The sequence below is a fragment of the Vidua macroura genome, chromosome 18 (genome assembly GCF_024509145.1).
Source record: "Vidua macroura isolate BioBank_ID:100142 chromosome 18, ASM2450914v1, whole genome shotgun sequence".
NCBI lineage: Eukaryota > Metazoa > Chordata > Aves > Passeriformes > Viduidae > Vidua > Vidua macroura.
Window position 1 is genome coordinate 4,425,342 of NC_071588.1, and position 20,021 is coordinate 4,445,362.

Sequence of the window (20,021 nt, forward strand, 5' to 3'; positions counted from 1 at the left end):
TAAATATGAAATATCTTCTAATTTATTGTGTTATATTAAAAAAAACCAAAACAAAACAAAAGTACATATTGCAAACATCAACCATACACTGAAATCCAGCTGAAGCTTGTTCTGTGCAGACGTCTGGACAGGTGGGAATGATTGTACAGAACAGGAATTTGCTGTTGTCCATGAAACAATTCCATTAAGACTGAAAGGTTCTACCTATGCTTTGCTCTAAGGTAGGATGGGAGCTTGGAGCCTTGCCCAGGTGCTGCTCAGGGGATCCAAACCTGCCTTGGGGAAGTGCAGGAGCAGCTGCTTTGGTGCTACAGGGAGAGAGGTGGGAAAGGGGCACCAGGGCTGGTCCCTGTCCCCTCCTTGTGCATCCCCACCCATGTCAGGAGCTGGGAGGGGACAAAATCCCTTCCCCAGGGGGACTTTGCTCAGCTCCCCTGGGCTGTGCTGTCACTGCTGGTGCTGGAGGATGGAAGCAGCCAGCTCTGCTCTCCCTGGCCCTGGGAGGCAGGGAAGGATAATCTGAAGAGCTGCTTGTGCCCAGGACTCCTGCCCTGAGCCCCAGCTGCACCTGAGAGCTCAGAGTAAAACCACTTAGAGTAACGAGGCTCAGGGCTGAGAGCATTTGTGCAAGGGCATGACCAGGGTGTGCCCAGAGCAAGGACAGGGGCAGCAGGTAAAGGACAGGCCCCAGGACAGCACAGCTTGGCTGCACCACTCCAGCTCCCCGAGGGTGAGCTCAGGAGTGAGTTAAGGCAGAGTCTGCCCACAAATGCAGTAACAAAACTGAAATTGAAACTTTTAACTCTCCTGGAGTGACTTTGCTAAACCAACAGCTCTACAAAGCGCTGTACAAAGATTAAAAACAGCCCTTCCCTGGTTTTTAAGAACTTAGTTTGCATAACCTGAAAGGGAAAAGCCTGAAGCCAGTTAAGGATCTATTTACAGAGAAGTTAATCACGTAGCTGTGACCTGTCAGGTGCTTAGTACTGCTGTCACCTCCTGGGGCTGAAGCTGCTCTGCCCCACAGGACTGGATTTGGTCTGGGGTCTGCAGGTCAGCACAGCTGGGGATGAGCTGCCCCGAGCCTGCTGGAGAGCAGCTCCCAGCTGGAGTGAGCAGGGCTTGCTGCAGGACTGGTGCTGGTCCCTGGTCACCCTCTGCTGAGACACAGCCTCCACCCCCAAGGGCAGCAGGGCTGCTCCAGATGCTGAGATGGCCAGAACAGCCCAGCAATCACCAGTAAGTGTCAAAGTACACAGTGCTGGAGAAACAGCAATCCAGGACTTCCCTGCCTCGCCCTCAGCTCATCCCAGCCCTGAGGGGAGAGGCACTGGCTCCTTCCCCCTCTGCACTGCTCCAGCCCTAGAGGGTGCTGCAAACAGGTTTAAGTAAAACTCAAACTGGAAGCCCTGAGGTGTCAGGACAGAGCTGAAGCTGCTGAACCCCAAGGAGACTGTGGAGCTCTCAGTGAACAATCAGAAACTGGAGGAGAAAGAGGAGAGGAGACAGGTACAACACCCCCACCTGCCACAGCCAGCAGCTGCCTGCAATGTGGAGAAGTCTTTGGTTACTAGAAAAACGGCCTCAGATTAAATTGGAAATCTTTGAGCTTTAATTGATGATCCAAAACTGTACAGCCACTTCCTGGTGTGTTTCAGCCTCTACCAAGGAGCTCTGTGGAACAGAAAAAGGGGGCTGGTGCTGCTGCAGCACCTTTGGTTTTTACACTGTTCCCATGTCCTTAGCAGCCCTGAGCCAGGAGCAGGGATCCTTGGAGCAGGAACACAGAGCCGCTGCTCCAGAGGAGCGTGGCTGTTAAAGCCAGGGCTAAATATTCCAGAGAAAGGGTCAAAAGAAACTCCAGCCCAGGGCAGAGTGCTCTGGTGTCACCCATGGGTGCTGCTGCAGTGCCAATTTAACACTTCCTACCTCAGGTTTCTCTGCCTCCCAGGACTGGTGACCTGAACTGTCACAGCTGTGGCTCTGCTGCCAGCCCTATGGAATGACACCCCACCTCCCACCGCTGCTGTCACTTGACTCCACAACAGGCAACAGGAGACAAGGAGGTAGATAAAATATTCATTGACAAGGGAAAAGCACTCGTAGAAAACCACAGTGCAGTGGCCTTCTCCAGGTTCTGCCCTTCCACAAACAGGTGCCATGGCTGGGAGGATTTGGAACAGCCTCAGGATGAAGTCAAACAGGGAATATCTGCCTCTGGGTCACTGCCTGCTTCTGTTTCCCCTCACTCAGAGCAAGGCAACACTCCTGGATCAGCTCCAGAAGGGAACCAGGGCTGCTGCCCCCCACCAGCACCGTCCAACATGGGGGGATTGAACCTGCTGTGACTCCTGGTACCCAGGAGCTGCTGGAAACCAACCCCCCAGCTGAGATCCAGGCTCAGGCAGAAGCTCTAAGCACTGACCAGTACCAACACCACTCCTAGGGAAAGCAACCATGGACAATTTGCTCCTGATTCTCCTCCTTTGGGAGGAATTTTAACCTTGAACTGTAGGGATAAAACAGGGATGGGTGTCCCCAGCTCAATGCTGCAGAAGCTCCACTGAACCCTTGGAGGAGCAGATCCTGAGAGCTCTGGGGAACCTGAGGGCGCAGTCCCTGCTCCCTCCCACTGCTCTGAGGAATCCCTCTGCCCCCAGAACTCCAGGAATCTCATCAGCCTGTGCCATTTGTTCTTTGGGGAGTCACCCAAGGCACTCCCAAGCTCTCTCCCAGGAGCCATGGAGCTGTGCAGCAGCCCTGGGTCCAGGTCCCTGCCTTCCCCCCCAGCCCAGGAGGGTCAGGGAGTGCCTGGAGGGAAGGAGGGTGGCTGGCTGACCTTTTGTTTGTTGTTTTGGTTTTAAAGTGCAGGATCATTACCAAAGCCACAGGAAGCCAATCCTCCTCCTCTCCAGCATTAAACAGCAATGACAAGAGTGCTAAAAATTCTGGGCATTTCTCCAGCTGCTCAACAGGCCCTTCCAGGCTGCCCAGTAACCTCATTGATCCTCGCCCTACAACTACCGCATTTAAATACCCCAAATAACCTAGAGTTTGTTACAAATCCCAATTTACAGACTGTGCTGGACAGGAGTTGCACTGCCTGGTCCTGCTGCAGGGCAGCCCCTTGCCCAGAACTGTGGGGGTCCCCAGGCTCACTGGTGCAGGTGGGCCCTGTCATCCGGGCGCTTGATGTGGATCCTCCGCACGCGCTCGATGCGCTCCCGCTCCTCATCCTCCTCCAGGTGGTGGGAGCGCCCTGCAGCCCCTCCTGTGGCTTCCAGGAGGGCATTGTCCGGCCCCCTCCCATCCTGGGATTCGTACAGAAGAATGTTCAGGGTCTCCTCGTAAATTCGGGCTTCTGGGAACTCCACCTGGCAGGCAGGGAAAGAGAAGGTCACTCACTGCAGGCACCTCGGTTTGGATTCCTGACACCCGGTGTTACAATTCCTTAACTGCACCCCAGCCACAGAAATCCTTTCAGGCACAGTCCTTTCTACTCCATTTTTTTTTGCTTTCAGCTTTTGAGTCCAACAACAAGTTGGGTTTTTACCAGAACTGGGTAGATCTCTCCTGGGAAAGGGAAGAATACAGGGAAGGTGTGCCATTGCTGAATCCCTCCTTACATGGGGGTGTACAGCCAGGGAATGGTTTGGGTTGGGAGGCACCTTGAAGATAATTTAGTTCCATCCCTAGGTCATCTACTTGCAACTCCCAAACCCAAATGTAGTTAAATGCACAAGTTTGTCTGAAGATAGAGCTGGACTGAACATTATGGATACCATGATGCATTATGGAATACCCCAGGGCTTTATGGAATACCCCAACTGCCCAGTGCAGGCAGCTCCTGCTGTACCCCCAGGATGAGCTCCAGCTGCTGCCCCACTCTCAATGCACTGATTATCCTCCAGAGGTGCTGAACAATGACAAAGTGCCAGCCTGCTCAGCTGTCAGGGTGCCAGGCTGGAGCATTCCCAGTTTTCCTGTACCTTGGTCTGCTTCTTCTCGGTGGCATAAACGATGGAGGTGCAGCAGACTTCGGCGATCTTGCGGCCCTGCCCATAGAAGGACCAGCAGCAGATCTCATCCCCAATGACATCCTTGATGAAGAGCACCCTCCCGTTGAACCTCAGGGACAGCTTGTCAAAGAGCTCAATGTTCTTCAGCATGTTGTCATCGGAGTTGCTGTGGGAATGGAGGCAGCAGCAGGAATTTACAGAGCACATGGAAAGAGTGGGAGTGGTGAGCACTGACAGCCTTGAGATCCCAGATTGCTGTGTCACAGAATCCCAGGATGGTTTGGGTTGGAGGGACCTTAAAGCCCACCCAGTGCCACCCTGTGACATGGGCAGGGACACCTTCCACTAGCCCAGGTTGCTCCAAGCCCCATCCAACCTGGCCGTGGACACTTCCAGGGATGGGGCACACCACAGAAATTAATTCTTATTATTTCACTACCGTGGCAAGCACATTTCTCTCTGTGCACCTCAATAAAAAATCCTGAGAGAGAGAGAAATGTGCTTGCCACATACTACTACAGGCAGGAAAACCTGAAGCAGCAGCAATACAACAGCAACAGCCCTGTGAACAACTGTCCAAGGCCATTTCACCCAGGTGCAAAATCCTATCAGCCAAATCAAACCATTCCTGAGCTCAGCACCCTGGATGGGCACTGTTACGTCATGAAACTTATAAGGGAATAAGGGAAAGAGGACAAGGCCCCCAGTTTGATGATTTCACCACTCACTGAGCTCCCTGTGTTCAACTACCACGCTGCAGTCCATGGGAATGCAGACAGCACTTGGCCAGGAGCCTCTGCCAGCTGCACCTAAGGATTAGAGGAACTCCTCTGGCACAGAAATAGCACAGGCTCAGCCTTCCATGGATGGCAGCAGACTCCCTTCTGACTCCAGTTTGAAATTAATTGGGAAAAAATGGAGAGCCTGCCAACACCAATCTGTCATCGGGTCTTGGGGAAGAAAAAGGAAACTTTTATAGTGGATTTTAGTCTATGAAAAACTTCCAACCATTCCAGCTGAAGTCACTTACCTGGTGTAGGAATATTTGTTGTTGCTTCTGTTATAGAGCAGCTTCACTGCTGGCTGTAAGAAACAAAGCACAGATGAGTTCCAGGGAGCACAGCCAGAGCTGGAACCTCAGCTCAGCCCAAGGCCCCACAGAGAAGCTGCAATGACAAATTCCCAGTGGGATTTCAGTGTTGTTACTGCTTTGCTGCAAACCTGTGATGCACAGGTTGGCAATGGGACTGCAATCCCTCCTGATCCCTTCTGGGACTGGATCCTCATCTATTCTTATCTTCCCTCTGTCTTATCAGGACCCCCTGCTATGTGCAGGGACACCTTCTACTACCCCAGGTTGCTCCAAGCCCTGTCCAGCCGGGCCTTGGACACTTCCAGGGATCCAGGGGCAGCCACAGCTTCTCTGGGCAACCTGAGCCAGGGCCTCACCACCCTCATAGGGAAGAATTTTTTCCTAATATCCCATCTAACCCTACCCTTCAGCTTAAAGGCATCACCTTTATCCTGTCACTCCATCCCTTGTCCAGCATTCCAGTTCTCTTGGAGCCCCTTTAGGCACTGGAAGGAGCTCTAGGGTTTCCCCAAAGCCTTCTCCTCTCCAGGCTGGGCACTCCCAGCTCTCCCCATGGCACGTTCCAGTCTCTCTCACCTTGTTGGAGGTTGCAATCAGCTTCTGCTCCTCCTTGGAGGAGGTGATCACCGGGACCTTGCAGAAGGGCTCGTACGCATCCTTGTTCTGTGGGAGCAAGAACCAAACAGCAGCTGAGTGACAAGAGATCCCAGGGCACACCCACACTTCCTGGGAATGATCTCTGCTGAGGGATCAGTGTCCAGTCTGTCCCTGTGGTGGTTTCTGGGCTGTGGCTGGCCAGGCACCATTCTTCTGGGAGCACCTGAGGTGTCTATTCCTGCTCTCCACCACTGAATGTCCTGTGCCCAGTTAAACAGCAGGATCTGGAATGGGGCTTCTCTCAGACAGGACATCAGTGACAGTGGCATCCAACCCAAGATGGGAACCTCAGAGCATAATAAATAACACAACAGGACTCCCAGCAGCTCTGGGAAGAAGCTGATTTTCCTAGATGTAACCAGACTCCAGCAGATGGCAACACGAACGATTCCCATTTCCATCCAAGCCTCCAAAATCAACACATGGAGACCAGGAGAAAATCCTGCTCTGCCCAGATGCTGCTGCCCACCCCCAGCTGCCCCCTGAGCCCCGTGCCCACCTGCAGGGCTGCCTGGCATTCATCCACCAGCCCCTGCACCAGGTAGTACTTGGCCTCAGCCAGCAGCTCCTCGATCTCCCGGCGGCTCTCCGGGAGCGGCACGGCCCCGTCCCGCAGGTAGTTCAGGATTGTCCCAAAGTGCTTCCCACAGCGGTCGATCAGGATCCAGCCTGGGGACACAGGAAGGCCACAGTGAGGACAAGCTGAGATGAATGTGGCAAAAAGCTTTGGCAGAGCAAACTGGTGAAGGACATGATGGAACTGGGAGTGTGAGGATGGAACGGGGAATGTGAGCAGAGAGTGCAGCACAGCTGGAGCGGAGGACCATGGTGGGAGGAGAATCCTGGAATGGTTTGGGTTGGAAGGGAACTTAAAGCCCATCCAGTCCCACCCCTGCCATGAGCAGGGACACCTCCCACTATCCCAGGTTGCTCCAAACCCCTGCCCACCTGGCCTTGGGCATTTCCAGGGATGGGGCAGCCACAGCCTCTCTGGGCACCCTGTGCCAGGGCTTCAGCACTCTCACATGGAATAATTTCTTCTCAATATCCCATCTAACCCTGCCTCTGACAGTGGGAAGCCATTCCCTCTTGTCTTGTCTCTCCATGTCTTTGTCCAGAGTTCCTCTTCCAGCTCTCCTTTAGGCACTGCAAAGTGCTCCAAGGTCTCCCTGGAGCCTTCTCTCCTCCAGGGAAGAAAAGAGCTACAAACCAAAGCTGTGGGTGCAAGATCCACATTTCAACTCTGGCTGCTGGGATCAGGCTGGAGCCTGGAAAAGTCAGGCAGTGCCGAGGCTGGAGTTTCCCTGAGTGAACAGATGGCCACTCTCACAGGCTGAGGCTCAGGAATGCAGCGAGGAAACACTTGTGGGGAAGGAGTCATATTTTGGACAAATAAGGAAAGTAGGTTAAAGCAGCCCCTGTGTGCTCTGCATGAATGGAATTACGAGGAAAAGTCTGAACATTTGGTTCAATCTGGAAAGGGAACGTGGCCCTTTCTGAGGGAAAAGGAGACACTCTGCAGCAGCTCACTCCTGCTGTCCACAGACAACACAAAGTGTGCTCCAAGTGTGATTTTACAGGCTGGAACAACAAACTAGAGAAAGAAATGATGGAACTAAGGACTGATCCAGACTAATGGCTAATCCAACTAGAGCAGAAAAAAGCCCATTTGGCAGTGCAGAGTATGGAAAGCAAGAAATCCCATTTTAGTGGGAGATTTAGTGGAAGGTGTGTCTGCCCATGGTAGGGGTGGAACAAAGTGAACTTTAAAGTCCTTTCCGACCCAAACCATTCTGGGATTCTGTGATAAAGAGGAAGCACAAGCCATGGTAATAAGCCAGGACATCCATATTCCACAAATGCAGCTACTTCCCAAGCTCACTGGAGCACACAGGAAGGTAAAGGGCCAGCTGAGAGCAGAATTACCATCCCCAAACTCCTCTGTGATTCCTCGTAGGATGCAAAAATCTGCTGCAACTTCATGTTTACAGATGGTGAAACTGAAGCAGAGTTGCTCATTTTCATGTGGAGATGAGAAAACACTTCCAGTAGTGTTGCAAAATCAGAGTGACCACTAGAAGAGCTTTAAAAACCCTTCTGCTTCCCCCAAACAGCCCAAAGGAGATGAGTCACAGGGAAGTGACCCTGGTGCCACTCGGCCACAGCAGAGCCAACAAGTGGGCTGAAGTCTTTAAGAGTTATTTTTTAATTGCAGTGTTCCAAAAACATCCTGTGATCCATTTAGGAACATAGACATGGAATCCATGGGCTGTATGGAATCATGGAATGGTTTGGGATGGAAGGGAACTTAAAATTTATCCAGTTCCAACCCCCTGCCATGGGCAGAGCCACCTTCCACTATCCCAGGTTGCTCCAAGCCCTGTCCAACCTGGTCTTGGACACTTCCAGGGATGGGGCAGCCACAGCTTCTCTGGGAATTCCATCCCAGCCTCTCACCACACTCACAGGGTGGATTTCTTCCCAATATCCCATCTATTCCTGCCCTCTGGCAATTTGAAGCCATCCCCACTTGTCCTGTCACTCCAGGCCCTTGCAAATAGTCCTTTCCCATCTTTTTGTCAGCTCCTTCAGGCCCTGGAAGCCACACTTAGGCCACTCCAGAGCCTTCCCTTCTCCAGGCTGAACAATCCCAGACTTTCCTCCCAGCAGAGCTGCTCCATCCCTCTGATCATCCTGGTGTCTCCTCTGGACTCTCTCCTGTGCTGGGCCCCAGGGCTGGGGCAGCTCTGCAGGTGGGGTCTCACCTGGGCAGAGGGGCAGAGCCCCCCTCCCCTCACTGCCTTTGTCCGTGGACACATCACACCTTCAGAAATTCATCTTTGTCTTACAGGAATTCTCAGGGTCAGGATCCAAACACTCCAGCTAAAACCAGGTATTTTCCAACCAAGCCCTGGCAGGTGAAACAGGAGCCTGACACTGGACACTGCCTGAGGCTCCACTCTCTTATCAGCAGCTGGACCAGGAGCAGCTTCCCCATCAACAGCAGCAGGGAGTCAGGGAGAAAAAGAGAACTGGAAACAGGTGGATGCACCTGAAAAACTCATATCCTTCTCCCTGCCCATTACCATCCAAAGAAAATATTCCAAATATGCTGATTTGCTACAGTTCATCAACAATTTCTAAGCTGAAAACAATCATCTGCCACCCACAGCCAGAGAAGCCCAGACTTTTCTCCTCCAGCCTGAGAAGCAGCAGGTTGGAATTGTTCAGCTGGGAGGAGGAGCTGGGATCTGAATCCCAGACACAGAACAGGACCCCATGTGCCAAATTCCAGACTGGTTAAACCCAACTCCTTCCAGTTGCTCCCCAAGCCTGGCTTCTTTTCCTAAGAAACACCTCGTTTGGTGCCAGGTTTTGGGTGTGACCAATTAGGAGGATTTTGAAGAATTCCAGATAAAAAGTGTTTCCTTTAGCAGCCCCAGTGCTATTGTCCCAGTTTCCAGGCAAGGGGAGATAAAGCAAGAACTGCTGCAATGGGAGTGTCTGTGTTACAACATACAGGAAGTATCAAATTCCTCTTAAAACACAAACTGGTTCCATGGAACAATCCCACACACACACTGTGGGAGTCACAGCAAAACAAACTTGGGGTTTCAGTGGGAGAAAGTCCAGTTATCCTCAGATTTGGGGCGCAAACAGCACCTGCACTTCCAGAGCCTCTGAGCCCTGGCAATGGGATATCCCAACCCTCCTGTACCTGTCCAGCACACTGGGATCACGCCAGGGTGAGTTTCCAAAATTAATTTGGAATTTCCAATCCATTTCCAACCACGGGAAATCTGGAATTATCAAATTCAGTGAAGCAGCTTCAGGGAGGGACAGGAAGATCCACCCCAAGTTTAGCAAAGGGAGAGGGTTCACAACATTTCCACTCCTCCAGTGTTCCCAGTCAAGGTGTTGATCCCCATTTGACAGGGGTTTTCCCAAATCTGATCCAGTGTTGATTCCCATTTGACTTTTTTTTTTCCAAATTTGACCCACAGACTGACTTTTTTAATGCAACCTCCATGGTCTGTATCCAGGATAAGTATCCCAGAGACCCTTTGATCCAGAGCCCCAAATCACAGCATCCACATTCCTGCTTTATCCTGGCCTGGGATTACACCTGGAACAACACAGCTTTGTTTTCCCCAGCTTAAATATAAAGACTTCTGGCTAAACCAGGAATATTCAGCTAATCAGGCTGTATTTTTACATTTTTTCCTTCAAGTTCACTTCCTTTTATCTCAGGAAAGCTTATCATAAACCTCTAAACAGACTATTTTAAAGCAGTCAAAACTCAGTCCAACCCTGTACTGTATTTTCTCTATTTTCAGCAAATTCAAATGAATTTTTCAAATAATAATTAACTAATCCCAAATGAGGTTTGAACCTCCAGGCTCAGCTTTGCAGAGGCTGTTGTTAAAGACAAAGGTCCTTAAATATTGTTATGGGTAAAACATCAGAGTGAAAATAAAGCTGAGCTTCCAATTAAACTCTGGCACACCCACAATGTGGGAATATGGAGAAAAAATTCCAAATTTCCTGAAAATTTTGCAACTGGTTCTATTTTAGGGAAATCAGCTGTCAACAGTCCCACAAGATAATTGTTTCATTAAAAAAAATCAGCTTTTAACTAATTTATACCTATGTTCAGAGCATGTTTTATATCTTATTTATAAGCAAGGAGACAAGAAGAGGGAATGGCATTCTGAGCTTCCAAGAAGACACACAAGTCCCAGCTCAAGGATTCCTAATCACTATCCACACCTTTTTCCATAGGCTTCAGAGCTTTAGTGTCAGTATTCTGAAAGGAAAAGATGCTCCAGGTGTCACCTGGGCCTGACAGGACTTCTTAGTGTCCTTCTGTTCAGGCAACCACTCAGGTCATCCTTGTCTTTTGTTCCACATTTTTCCCAGCTGTATAATCATGGAATCGTGGAAAAACAGCATGGTTTGGGTTGGGAGGGATCTTGAGGATTATTTATTCCACTCCTTGCCATGGGTAGGGACACCTCCCACTATCCCAAGCCCCATCCAACCTGGCCTTGGACACTTCCAGGGATCCAGGGGCAGTCACAGCTTCTCTGGGCACCCTGTGCCAGGGCCTCAGCATCCTCACAGGGAAAGATTCCTTCCCAATATCTAATCCAAACCTGTCCTCTGGTCCTGCCACTCCTGGGCTTTATAAATATTCTCCCTCAGTGCTTCCTGTGGCTCCTTCAGGCACTGGAAGGCCACAATCAGCTCACCCCAAACCTGCCTTTTGTCCAGGCTGAACAATCCCAACCCTCCTTTGCAGGAGAGATCCTCCATCCTTCCAACCCTACAAACAGAAGTTCCTCTGACCTCCCCACGACCCCTGTGACTTTCCCTGCCCAGGAAGGACGCGGAGGGCGCCGGGAACGTCCCGATCCTCACCTTCACTGTCCGTGAGCACTTCCATGCGCCCGCTGAACATGGCCTTGAGCATGGTGTCCTGCTTGGTCAGGGTCTGCATGGTGGTGTAGTACAGGGCCCCCCCCACGTTCAGCTTCACGTACTTGGAGCTGGGGCTGCTCCCCTTGAAGGACGTCGTGCGCGTCGCGGCCGCCGGCACTGCTGAGCTCACCACGCTCTCTCCCGACATCTCTTCCTGCAAGGAAGGGGGTGCCCAGCTCAAGGAAGGAGCTCCCATTTCAAGAGTGCAATTCCCACCTTAAGGGAGCAGCTCCCAACTCAAGGGAGCAGCTTCCACCTCAAGAGTGCAGCTCCCAACTCAAAGGAGCAGCTCCCAGCTCAAAGGAGCAGCTCCCAGCTCAAAGGAAGGACTTTCCAGCTCAAGGAAGGACTTTCCAGCTCAAGGAAGGAGCTCCCAGCTCAAGGAAGGAGCTCCCAGCTCAAGGAAGGACTTTCCAATTCAAGGAAGGACTTTCCAGCTCAAGGGAGCAGCTCCCAGCTCAAGGCAGCAGCTCCCAGCTCAAGGAAGGACTTTCCAGCTCAAGGAAGCAGTTCTCAGCTCAAGGAAGCAGCTTCCACTTCAAGAGTGCAGCTCCCAGTTCAAGGAAGGACTTTCCAGCTCAAGGAAGCAGCTCCCAGCTCAAAGGAGCAATTCCCACCCTGGCAGTGTGACACCCCTGCTCCCACCGGGTGTTCCACACCTCGGCTCCTCCCGCGGCTCTCTGTGTGAAGTTCTCAAGTGCTTTCAATGTTTCACTCTCAGGAACTGAAGGACCCTGGTGGTTTTTTCCCGGGGAAAAAGCCCTGGGAATGCTGAGCCGGGTTTTGCACTGCAAAGCCAAGCTTTCCCACAACAACTGCTTTCATTTCTTACACAACTCCACAGCTTAAAGCTCTTACTCCATCAATAATCTGGGATGGAATTGGGCAATTCCCAGCACACACAAGTGGAGCAGATGATTCCTGTGAGTCCAAATGCAGAAATCAACAGATTCCCAAGTGCTAAGATGCAGAATATCCACAGGTTTTCAAGGCTTTTTCCCTTGGAGCACACATGAGCTTTTCCTGCTCTTCCCTGCCCTCCCACACTGCTCAGAGCACCAAAATCCAGCCGGACACAGCGGCCTCCAGCCACATTCCTGACACCGAGCTCACACTGGCACAGGCACACGAAGGCTCAGCACCGCAAATGCCCCCAGAGCCGCTAAATCCTTAATCGCTCGGAGCCTCCGTGGTTGTTTTCCCTCAGGATGGGACAGGGTGGGATTATTAACCCCCTCCATCCCTGCTCCTCCAGCTCCCAGGGCTCCGGGATGAGCCGAACCGAAGGATTTTTGCTTCACCGTCATGAAACTCCCAAAGGAGCCGGAGTTGAGTGGCGCAGGAGAGGGAGCAGGAGGGGCAGGGATGGCCTAGAGATGATCCCATCGTCTCCGGGATGCACAGGCAGCAACCTCAGCTCACGCTGCAGCTCCCTCCGGCACCGGAACACCCCAGCTCGGGCAGCAATGGGCTCCAGAGGGGATCGATCCCACCACCACCCCAAATCGCAGCCCTGCCCACCCCAAACCACGGGCCGCCATAAACCGGACCGTGACCACCGCGACCCCCGGGGGTCAGACTCCCCCCGGGACCCCTCTCTCCAGCCTCGGGGCTGGACCAGCCCGCCCCTGGGGACTGCCGCCCCTCAGCACCCGCACCGCTCTCGGGGGCCGGACCCCCAAATCCTCAGCCCGACCCCTCCCCAGGCCAGCGGCCCCCGCACGCACCCCGGGCGGGACCGCTCCCCGCAATCCCCGGCTCCTCCGCCTCTCTCAGTCCCCCTCCCACGGCCCAAAGCCCCCCTGAGCCCCCCGACCCAGAGCCCCTCAGCCCCCGCCGAGGGCCGGAGCCCCATCAGCTTCCCCTGCCCCGCTGAGGCCCGGAGCCCCGCAGCCCCTCACACCCCCCCTCCCCACTCCCCCATCAGCTCCTCACCCCTCCAGCCCCTCGTCCCCCGCGAGGACCAGAACCCGTCCCCCGCGGCCCCGAGCCGCCCTTTCCCCCTCACCATGAACGGACCGAGCCCCTCGGACCGAGCGAGCGGGAGCGCCGGGCGGGGAACTTCCGCCCCTCGCCTCGCTTCCGGCGCCGCCCGGGTGCGCCCCCGAACCCGTCCGATGGCCCGCCGGGCCCCCGCTGCCGCGCCGCGCTGCCGCCTCACGGCCTTGCCCCTGCCCGGTTTGGCCCGGCTCGGCCCGACCTCCCCGGTATCGCGGGGAAGCAGGGCCGACTCTTCTCCCTGCGCCGAGCCGGTGAGCGGGCCGGCGGAACGGCAGCGGCGGGGCGGGTTGGCGGCCGGACGGGGAGCGCGGACACGGGTGCGAGGAGGGGGCTGCGGCCGCGGCCTGGGCGGGGGAACCGGGAGGCACCGGGGGGTTCCGGGGCCGCTCGGCCCGGCCCGCCCGGCCCGGTGTCCGCCGCGACCGGGGTGAGCGCCTGGGGGCTGCGGGGCGGCCGCCGGCAGCGGCGGGGCCCGGCGGGGTGAGCGGCGCGGTGGGAGCCTGGGCCCGCGGAGGCTGGGGTGGAAGCGGGGCTCTGCGGGAGGGATGCGGCGGCTGTCGGAGGGGCTCGGGGGGCTCCGTGGCTGCTTTGCTCCTGCCGTGGGCGGCTCCTGGGAGCCGCAGCCCAGCTGGAGGGCTGTGGGTGGCACCTGCTCGGGGGTGGCACCTGCTCCGGTCCCCGGCGCCCCGGGTGGCTTTGTCCTTCCGTGCTGTCACACACGGAGCTGTCCCTGCCCCCCAGCTGCCTGTGCTGGTGAGCGCCGCCGAGCCGCGGTGCTGCTTCTCCTCCCACTTACCGTTTTCCTTGCGGGTGCAGCGAGAGGTAAATCGGCTCCAAAGGCCTCGGAGCTGCGGAGGGAAAGTCTAAGTCCCCAGATGAGCCGCAGGGAATGTGCTTGTCCATGCAGGAGCTGCCCGAAGCCTCTGGATGGGGATCATGTGCGTGTGTAAATGAGCATCACACGCTTCCCTTGAAGAAGTGACCCCTCAGGTGAGTTCTTTGTTGCTATTTATAAAGCTCTGGTCGGCCCTGGGTGTTTTATCTGGTGAGTGGCAGTAAATCAGTGTCCCTTGTGCCCTTTGCCTCCTGTCCCTGGCCCAGAGTTCTTATCTGTTACCAAGGAAAGAGCAAAGGCTGGAAGAGGGGAGGTGGAGCACAGTGTCAAAACCACTGATTTGTTTATTTTTCCACTTAAAATCTCCCAGCCTGCAGCAGGCTGTGAGCTGTGCTGGAAGGATTCCCTGCCAGTGTTTTTGTGTCCCTGCTGCAGCCCCGTGACAGTCACTGTTTTGTTTTTTTTTTATCCCACTTTTCCCTCTGCTGTCGGATCCTCCCCTCCCCTGCAGGGAGCCAAGAACTGCCCTTCTCTGAGTGTTTTTTCCACTCTGCTCTGGTTTTCCAGGCGTTTGCTGTGAGGATCCTTTGCTCCCTGAGGGGCTCCAGCCATGTTCAGTGCCAGCCAATCCTCCAGGGCCCAGTTCCTGGACAAGGCCCGGCAGGCGCGGGAGGAGCGGCGGGAGCTGAAGGAGAGGGAGAGAGCTGCAGTGCAGCTCCAGGCTCTGGTCAGGAGGTTTCTGTGTCGCTGCCGCCTGCAGAGGGAGATCAGGTGTGTGGGATTCGTGGCATCATGCAATGGGCTGGCTTGGAAGGGGCTTTAAAGCTCATCTCATTCCAAACCCCTCGCCACTTTTCGCTAGCCCAGGTAGCTCCAACCTGGCCTTGGGTATTTCCAGGGGTGAGGCAGCCACAGCTTCTTCCATCCTCACAGGGAAGGATTTCTTCCCAATATCCCATCTAACCCTGTCATGTGTCAGTTTGAGTCCATTCCCCTTTTTCCTATCATTCCAGACCTTTGTAAAAAGTCTCTCTCTATCTTCCTTGTGGGGCCCTTCAGGGAAGGAATTCTTTGCTCTGTGGTTGCTTTTTAACTCCTCATTTTTCCCTCTTTGCTAGGAGAGAGGTGGAGGATTTCTTTGGGACAAATGAATGTGGCTCAAGTAAAAGAAGTGCCCTGTCTGTGTTCAGGATTGCCAGGAAGCTGCTGTTTGTGTTCAATCCCAAGGAGGACAAGGAGGTGAGGACACTGCCCTGACATCCTGCCGTGCTTTTGGGGACAGGTTAAATATGTTTCATTCTTTACTCAGTGATCTTGGAGGTTCTTGCAACATATTTTGCCTTCACCAAGGTTCTCTCTGGCTCCTGGCCCTTCCTGAAGGGATCTCCTGTAGGATTGAGGCAGGAGAAACCTTGAATTTTTCACCAGTGGTTCTGTATTTGGGACATCCTTTAATGGATGTTCTTCCTGGTGACTGTGCCAGCTGCAGAGGCTGAGCAGGGCCTGGGGATTTTGGCACACCCCAGTTCCCCAGGCAGGTACATTGGGACAGCTCCCAGAGATCTGTGCTGGCACAGGGAAGGCTGTTTGTACCCCAGCAGCTTTTCTCACCGTGCCCTGAACTTGTGGGTTCAGAGTGAAGCCCTGAAATGATGATCTCAGGAAGCTGTGAGGGCTGACTGGGAGATGGAAAGCTGTGTTCCAATGGCAGCAGCAGCAGTGAGGGATTTTTTTAATCTCTACCCCATGGAAGTTTGTGCTCAAATGCAGTTTTCTGTAGGTACAGCACCCAAAAAAAGCCATGTGTTCCCAAGGAGGGAATTCTGCACAGCAGCAGGACGTGTGTGCTCCCAGGGAAGGAGCCATCAGAATTCCTGTAGGGAATGTGCTGGGAACATTTGCTGATTTGAGACAGAGAGACCTTCTTCCCTCTGCTGAGCTGTTCTTGTGCTTTTCCAGAGCAGCCCTCCCTGTAGTTAGAACTAATCCCACCTTTGGATTTTCCCAGAGGTTTGAAAAGCTGTGCCGTTGTATCCTGAACAGCATGGATGTGGAGAACGAGCCCAAGGTCAGCAGGGGGGTTTGGTTTGGAGTGGGGAGGGCTTGGTGGTAATTTTTAACTCTCTGTGTGGGGATTTACTTTGCTAATATGTAACTTTTAGCTTTCAGAAACCCTTTTGCTGTGAAAATTCTACTGTGGAATTTTCACTGTGGAAATTCCACTGTGGGAAGTCCTTTAGTATTCCTGGGATATTTTTACTCTGTGCAGCCGAGGAGTTAAAGGACACTTGGTTTCTGGGGTGGGTGATGTGAGAATTTGGGGAGAGGAGCATCTTGGTCCCACTGCTGGGTTCAGTTCCCAAACTCTGCCCAGCAGTAGCACAAACCCCGATCCCTCTGTGCATCCCCCCTTGCTCAGGTGTGGTACGTGTCACTGGCACTCTCCAAGGACCTCACCCTCCTGTGGATCAAACAGATCAAAGACATCCTGTGGTTTTGCTGTGAATTCCTCAAGCAGCTCAAGGTAAGGACTATCCTTGTGTTTTCTCTCCCTGCATTTGGCAGGTGGCACGAGGCTCAGTGGATTTGTTAACTCTGCTGTTTGTTATCCCAGCCTGACATCCTGCAGGACTCCAGACTGGTGAACTTGCACCTCACAATGCTGGTCACCTTCACAGACACTTCCACCTGGAAGATCCTCCGGGGAAAAGGTTGGTGCATCCAAATCTTTAAGCCACTGATTTGGGACTTGGTGTTAAAATTTACTGAATGCTCTGGCACAAGTTCCAGAGAAGTTCCACATCCCTGGAAGTGTCCAAGGCCAGGTTGGAGAGGGTTTGGAGCAACCTGGGATAGTGGGAGGTGTCGCTGCCCTTGGCAGGGGTTTGGGATGGGATGATCCTTAACATTCTTTCCAACCCAAACCATTCTGGGATTCTGTTTCTGCACCTTGGTTATCACAAAGATTCATTCTGCTCCTGTGTTTGCCCAAAACAAGGATTCCCTTGGGATTAGACTCTTCCCCTTGGGATTAGGCTGTTTCCCTTAGGACACCAACAGTTGTTACAGCATTTTTATAATATTGCAGAAACCCCCACACAAGAAGTGTTCAGAGGATAAGGGAATGTGCTCTTAACTCTAGGGTTTTGTAGGAATTAGGTGTAGAAAAGGCAGACAAGTAGTGGGAGGAAATGAGACTCTTAAAGCCTAAACAATACAGTGTGAAATGCTGCCAGAATGATGGGTTTGTGTAGAAGGACAAGGACTTTGTGCCAGGAGGGCTTGGGCAGTGACAAACCTTTGGGGGAGTCAGAGTGGGGCTGTGGTGCTGTGGGAGTGACATGAGTGCTTTAACCCAAAGGTGAGACCCTGAGACCTGCCATGAACCACATCTGTGCCAACATCATGGGCCACCTGAACCAGAAGGGCTTCTACTCTGTGCTGCAGGTCAGTCTGAGCTGCCACAGTCCCAGCTTCACCCAAACCAGCCCCAGCCCTGCCTCTGCCCCTCTCCTGAGGAGCTCTTTGGGGCTGTGCTGGGGTCTCAGGGATGAGCTGCTGGTGATTTGTGCATGATTATATTTTTCTCAGGCAAAGCAAAAATCTCTCAAGTTTCTCAAGTAAAGCAGAGTGTCCCCACCTGAGACCCAATCCATCCTTCCCTTTCTTTCACTGGTGCTGAACCTAAATCCTGCTTAATCACCCCATCATGAGATGGACAAGGACAAGTCCTACATAATTTTGCCAAACTTTGCAGCTGCCACATTGTATTGGTTGGGTTTGTTTGCTGCTCTGCTGGGAAAAGGAACAGATATAATGAATCTTTTAAATAAGAATTGCATTACCAAACTCTGAGCCTTGCCTGTTAATTTTTAAAGCCTGTGAGCACAGGTTCTAGGGAAATAAGTCCTGCAGAGTGTCTGATTTCATTGCAGTGTCTCTCTTCTGCCATTATTAACCTGAAGCCCTTCTAGTTCTGCCAAATAACTTGTAAGAACTGGATTTTAGGCTGCTCTGATGTTCTTTTTCTCTGCATTAAATTCACTTAATGACTTTAAGGAGTAATAATATTTTGTTTTTCTGAGTACTGCGGGGTTTTTATATTTTGATTTCTTCTTTTCATTCCAGATTTTGCTAACTAATGGCTTGGCAAGATCCAGACCTTCCCTGTCCAAAGGTTCCTTAACTGCCATCTTCTCCCTTGCCTTGCGGTGAGCCAGCTGGAGCTGCCTGGGGGGTTTTTGCAGCCAAACTTGGGATTTTTTAGTGGTTTTTTTGTTTTTAAGACTTCTCATTATTTCAGTGGTTTTGTGCCACTGAGAATATCACCCTGAGGAAAGAAGCTGCTTTAGGCAAATGGCTCACTTTGCTGTCACCCTTTTTCAGATTGGAGTGGCTTTAAGTTAGGAACTGGTGTGAGCCTAAACTTGAGGGTGCAGTTCAGTTCAGGGTGAGCTTGCTCTGACAACAGAAGTGTGAGTGAATGATCTTTTCCCTGGGATGCTTCAAAGCCAGGTTGGAAAGGGCTTGGAGCAACCTGGGATAGTGGAAGGTGTCCCTGCCCATGGCAGGGGTGTGGGATGGGCTGAGCTTTAAGTTCCCTTCCAACCCAGCCCATTCCCTGTGTCTGTGGTTCTTGCTGAGGGAATTCCCAGGATCCAGATCTGGATGGCTCAGTTGGAGGCTGTGTTGCTTTCCCAGGTTGGGTTGAGCTCTGAAGTGTCTCTCTCTCTCTCTGTAGCCCTGTGGTTGCTGCACAGTTCTCAGACAATCTGCTGAGGTCCTTCCTGATCCATGTCATGTCTGTGCCTGCTATAATGACTCACCTTGCTACTCTCACCCCTGAGGTAAGTGGGTGATCTCAGAGGACTGATTATCACACCAGGCCACTTGTTACTCCATTTTATCATCTCTTGGAAGAGAGCTTTGGCATTTCTCTTTTGCCAGTTTCAGTTCTCGTTGTGAAAGCCTTGCAAATGCTCTGGATTTCTAATGCAGAAGTTATTAACACCAGTGGGATGATGGGCTGAACTGCCCTAAAATACCTAAATGAATAAATAATAAAGGCATTTTTGACCCACAGCTTGAATTTTTCATGTCCTTGCTCTTCCTTTTCCATAACCACAGACAGACCCAAAGCCAAAATCACCCTTTTGGGTGGCAAAGGCACTGTGGGGGTGACAAGTGTGCTGCCCACCAATCTAATTCAATCTGCTTGGTGCAGACAGGCAGGTTTTGTGCCAAATGGACAAATCCTGTGTTCTTGCAGACAGATCATTGCAAAGGTCTGGTTCCATCTCCAGCATGACCTGTTCACCTGCCAGGGATTTTATTTCCCAGCCCAGCTCCGTGTCAAACACTCTGTGGGACAGCAGCCTCAACTTGCTGCTTTATTTGGGAAGAAAAGCCAGTGCCAAGTGCTGCTGGCAGATCAGGAGTGGGAATGTGCTGCTTCCCAGCCTCACTGGCCCTTCCATGCTGTCTCCCAGCGCCTGGCAGTGATGGAATCCCACGATCTCTTCCGGAAATTCATCCTGTTCCTGAGCCGGGAGTCCCAGTGCCGGGATGTCTGCGTGTGCCTGGAGGGCAGTCACACTCTCTGCTTGCTGGGTGAGCACCTCCACCTCTTTTATTGGATTTGAAAAAGAGTCTTGATTCAGATCTTCTTTTTCCATGGGGCAGAGCTGCTTCCAACTCATCGTTTTTAATTGTTATTTTGATAATTTTCTCTAAAATATAACTGAAGGGTATTTTGGGATGTTACAGACAAGGTTTAAGACCTTTACAAAGGGAAGAAGAGCTCTTGTATCCATGTCATGCATCATCTCTGCCAGCTTTTCACCTGCACTCTGAGCAAGTCTTGGAGTGTGGCAGACTTGGATCTCCCTCCCCTAAATGCTGCTGCACATTTAAATTCACATTTCTGCAAAAGGAA

The 20,021-nt window shown here is 52.7% G+C and overlaps 2 protein-coding genes across 7 annotated transcripts in view; one reads left to right on the plus strand and one right to left on the minus strand.

The window, feature by feature from the left end:
- On the minus strand, positions 1 to 14,128 carry KCTD10 (potassium channel tetramerization domain containing 10). 3 transcript variants are annotated; one of them, XM_053993661.1, is made up of 8 exons: positions 14,048 to 14,128; positions 11,191 to 11,404; positions 6,269 to 6,438; positions 5,689 to 5,775; positions 5,050 to 5,102; positions 3,990 to 4,185; positions 3,160 to 3,374; positions 1 to 1,674 (listed from the first exon to the last, which is right to left on the minus strand). In XM_053993661.1, exons 2-8 carry the CDS (start codon positions 11,396 to 11,398, stop codon positions 1,662 to 1,664), a joined length of 942 nt encoding a protein of 313 aa, XP_053849636.1. In that variant the 5' UTR covers positions 11,399 to 11,404; positions 14,048 to 14,128; the 3' UTR covers positions 1 to 1,661. The 3 variants fall into 3 exon arrangements, with proteins under 3 accessions (XP_053849636.1, XP_053849637.1, XP_053849635.1); XM_053993662.1 differs by lacking the exon at positions 14,048 to 14,128 and adding an exon at positions 13,270 to 13,370; XM_053993660.1 differs by lacking the exon at positions 14,048 to 14,128 and adding an exon at positions 13,259 to 13,356.
- The window catches only part of UBE3B (ubiquitin protein ligase E3B), a 20,882-nt gene continuing 14,268 nt past the window's right edge, over positions 13,408 to 20,021 (plus strand). For 2 of the 4 annotated variants that reach the window (XM_053993656.1, XM_053993659.1), the window contains exons 1-10: positions 14,110 to 14,241; positions 14,654 to 14,857; positions 15,205 to 15,325; positions 16,095 to 16,154; positions 16,506 to 16,610; positions 16,701 to 16,797; positions 17,448 to 17,533; positions 18,215 to 18,297; positions 18,828 to 18,933; positions 19,576 to 19,696. In XM_053993656.1, coding sequence (XP_053849631.1) covers positions 14,697 to 14,857; positions 15,205 to 15,325; positions 16,095 to 16,154; positions 16,506 to 16,610; positions 16,701 to 16,797; positions 17,448 to 17,533; positions 18,215 to 18,297; positions 18,828 to 18,933; positions 19,576 to 19,696 — 940 coding nt within the window. In that variant the 5' untranslated portion in view covers positions 14,110 to 14,241; positions 14,654 to 14,696. Of the gene's footprint in view, positions 13,503 to 13,563; positions 13,679 to 14,109; positions 14,242 to 14,653; positions 14,858 to 15,204; positions 15,326 to 16,094; positions 16,155 to 16,505; positions 16,611 to 16,700; positions 16,798 to 17,447; positions 17,534 to 18,214; positions 18,298 to 18,827; positions 18,934 to 19,575; positions 19,697 to 20,021 lie in introns of those variants that run through there. The other 2 variants (XM_053993658.1, XM_053993657.1) reach the window with 2 other exon arrangements.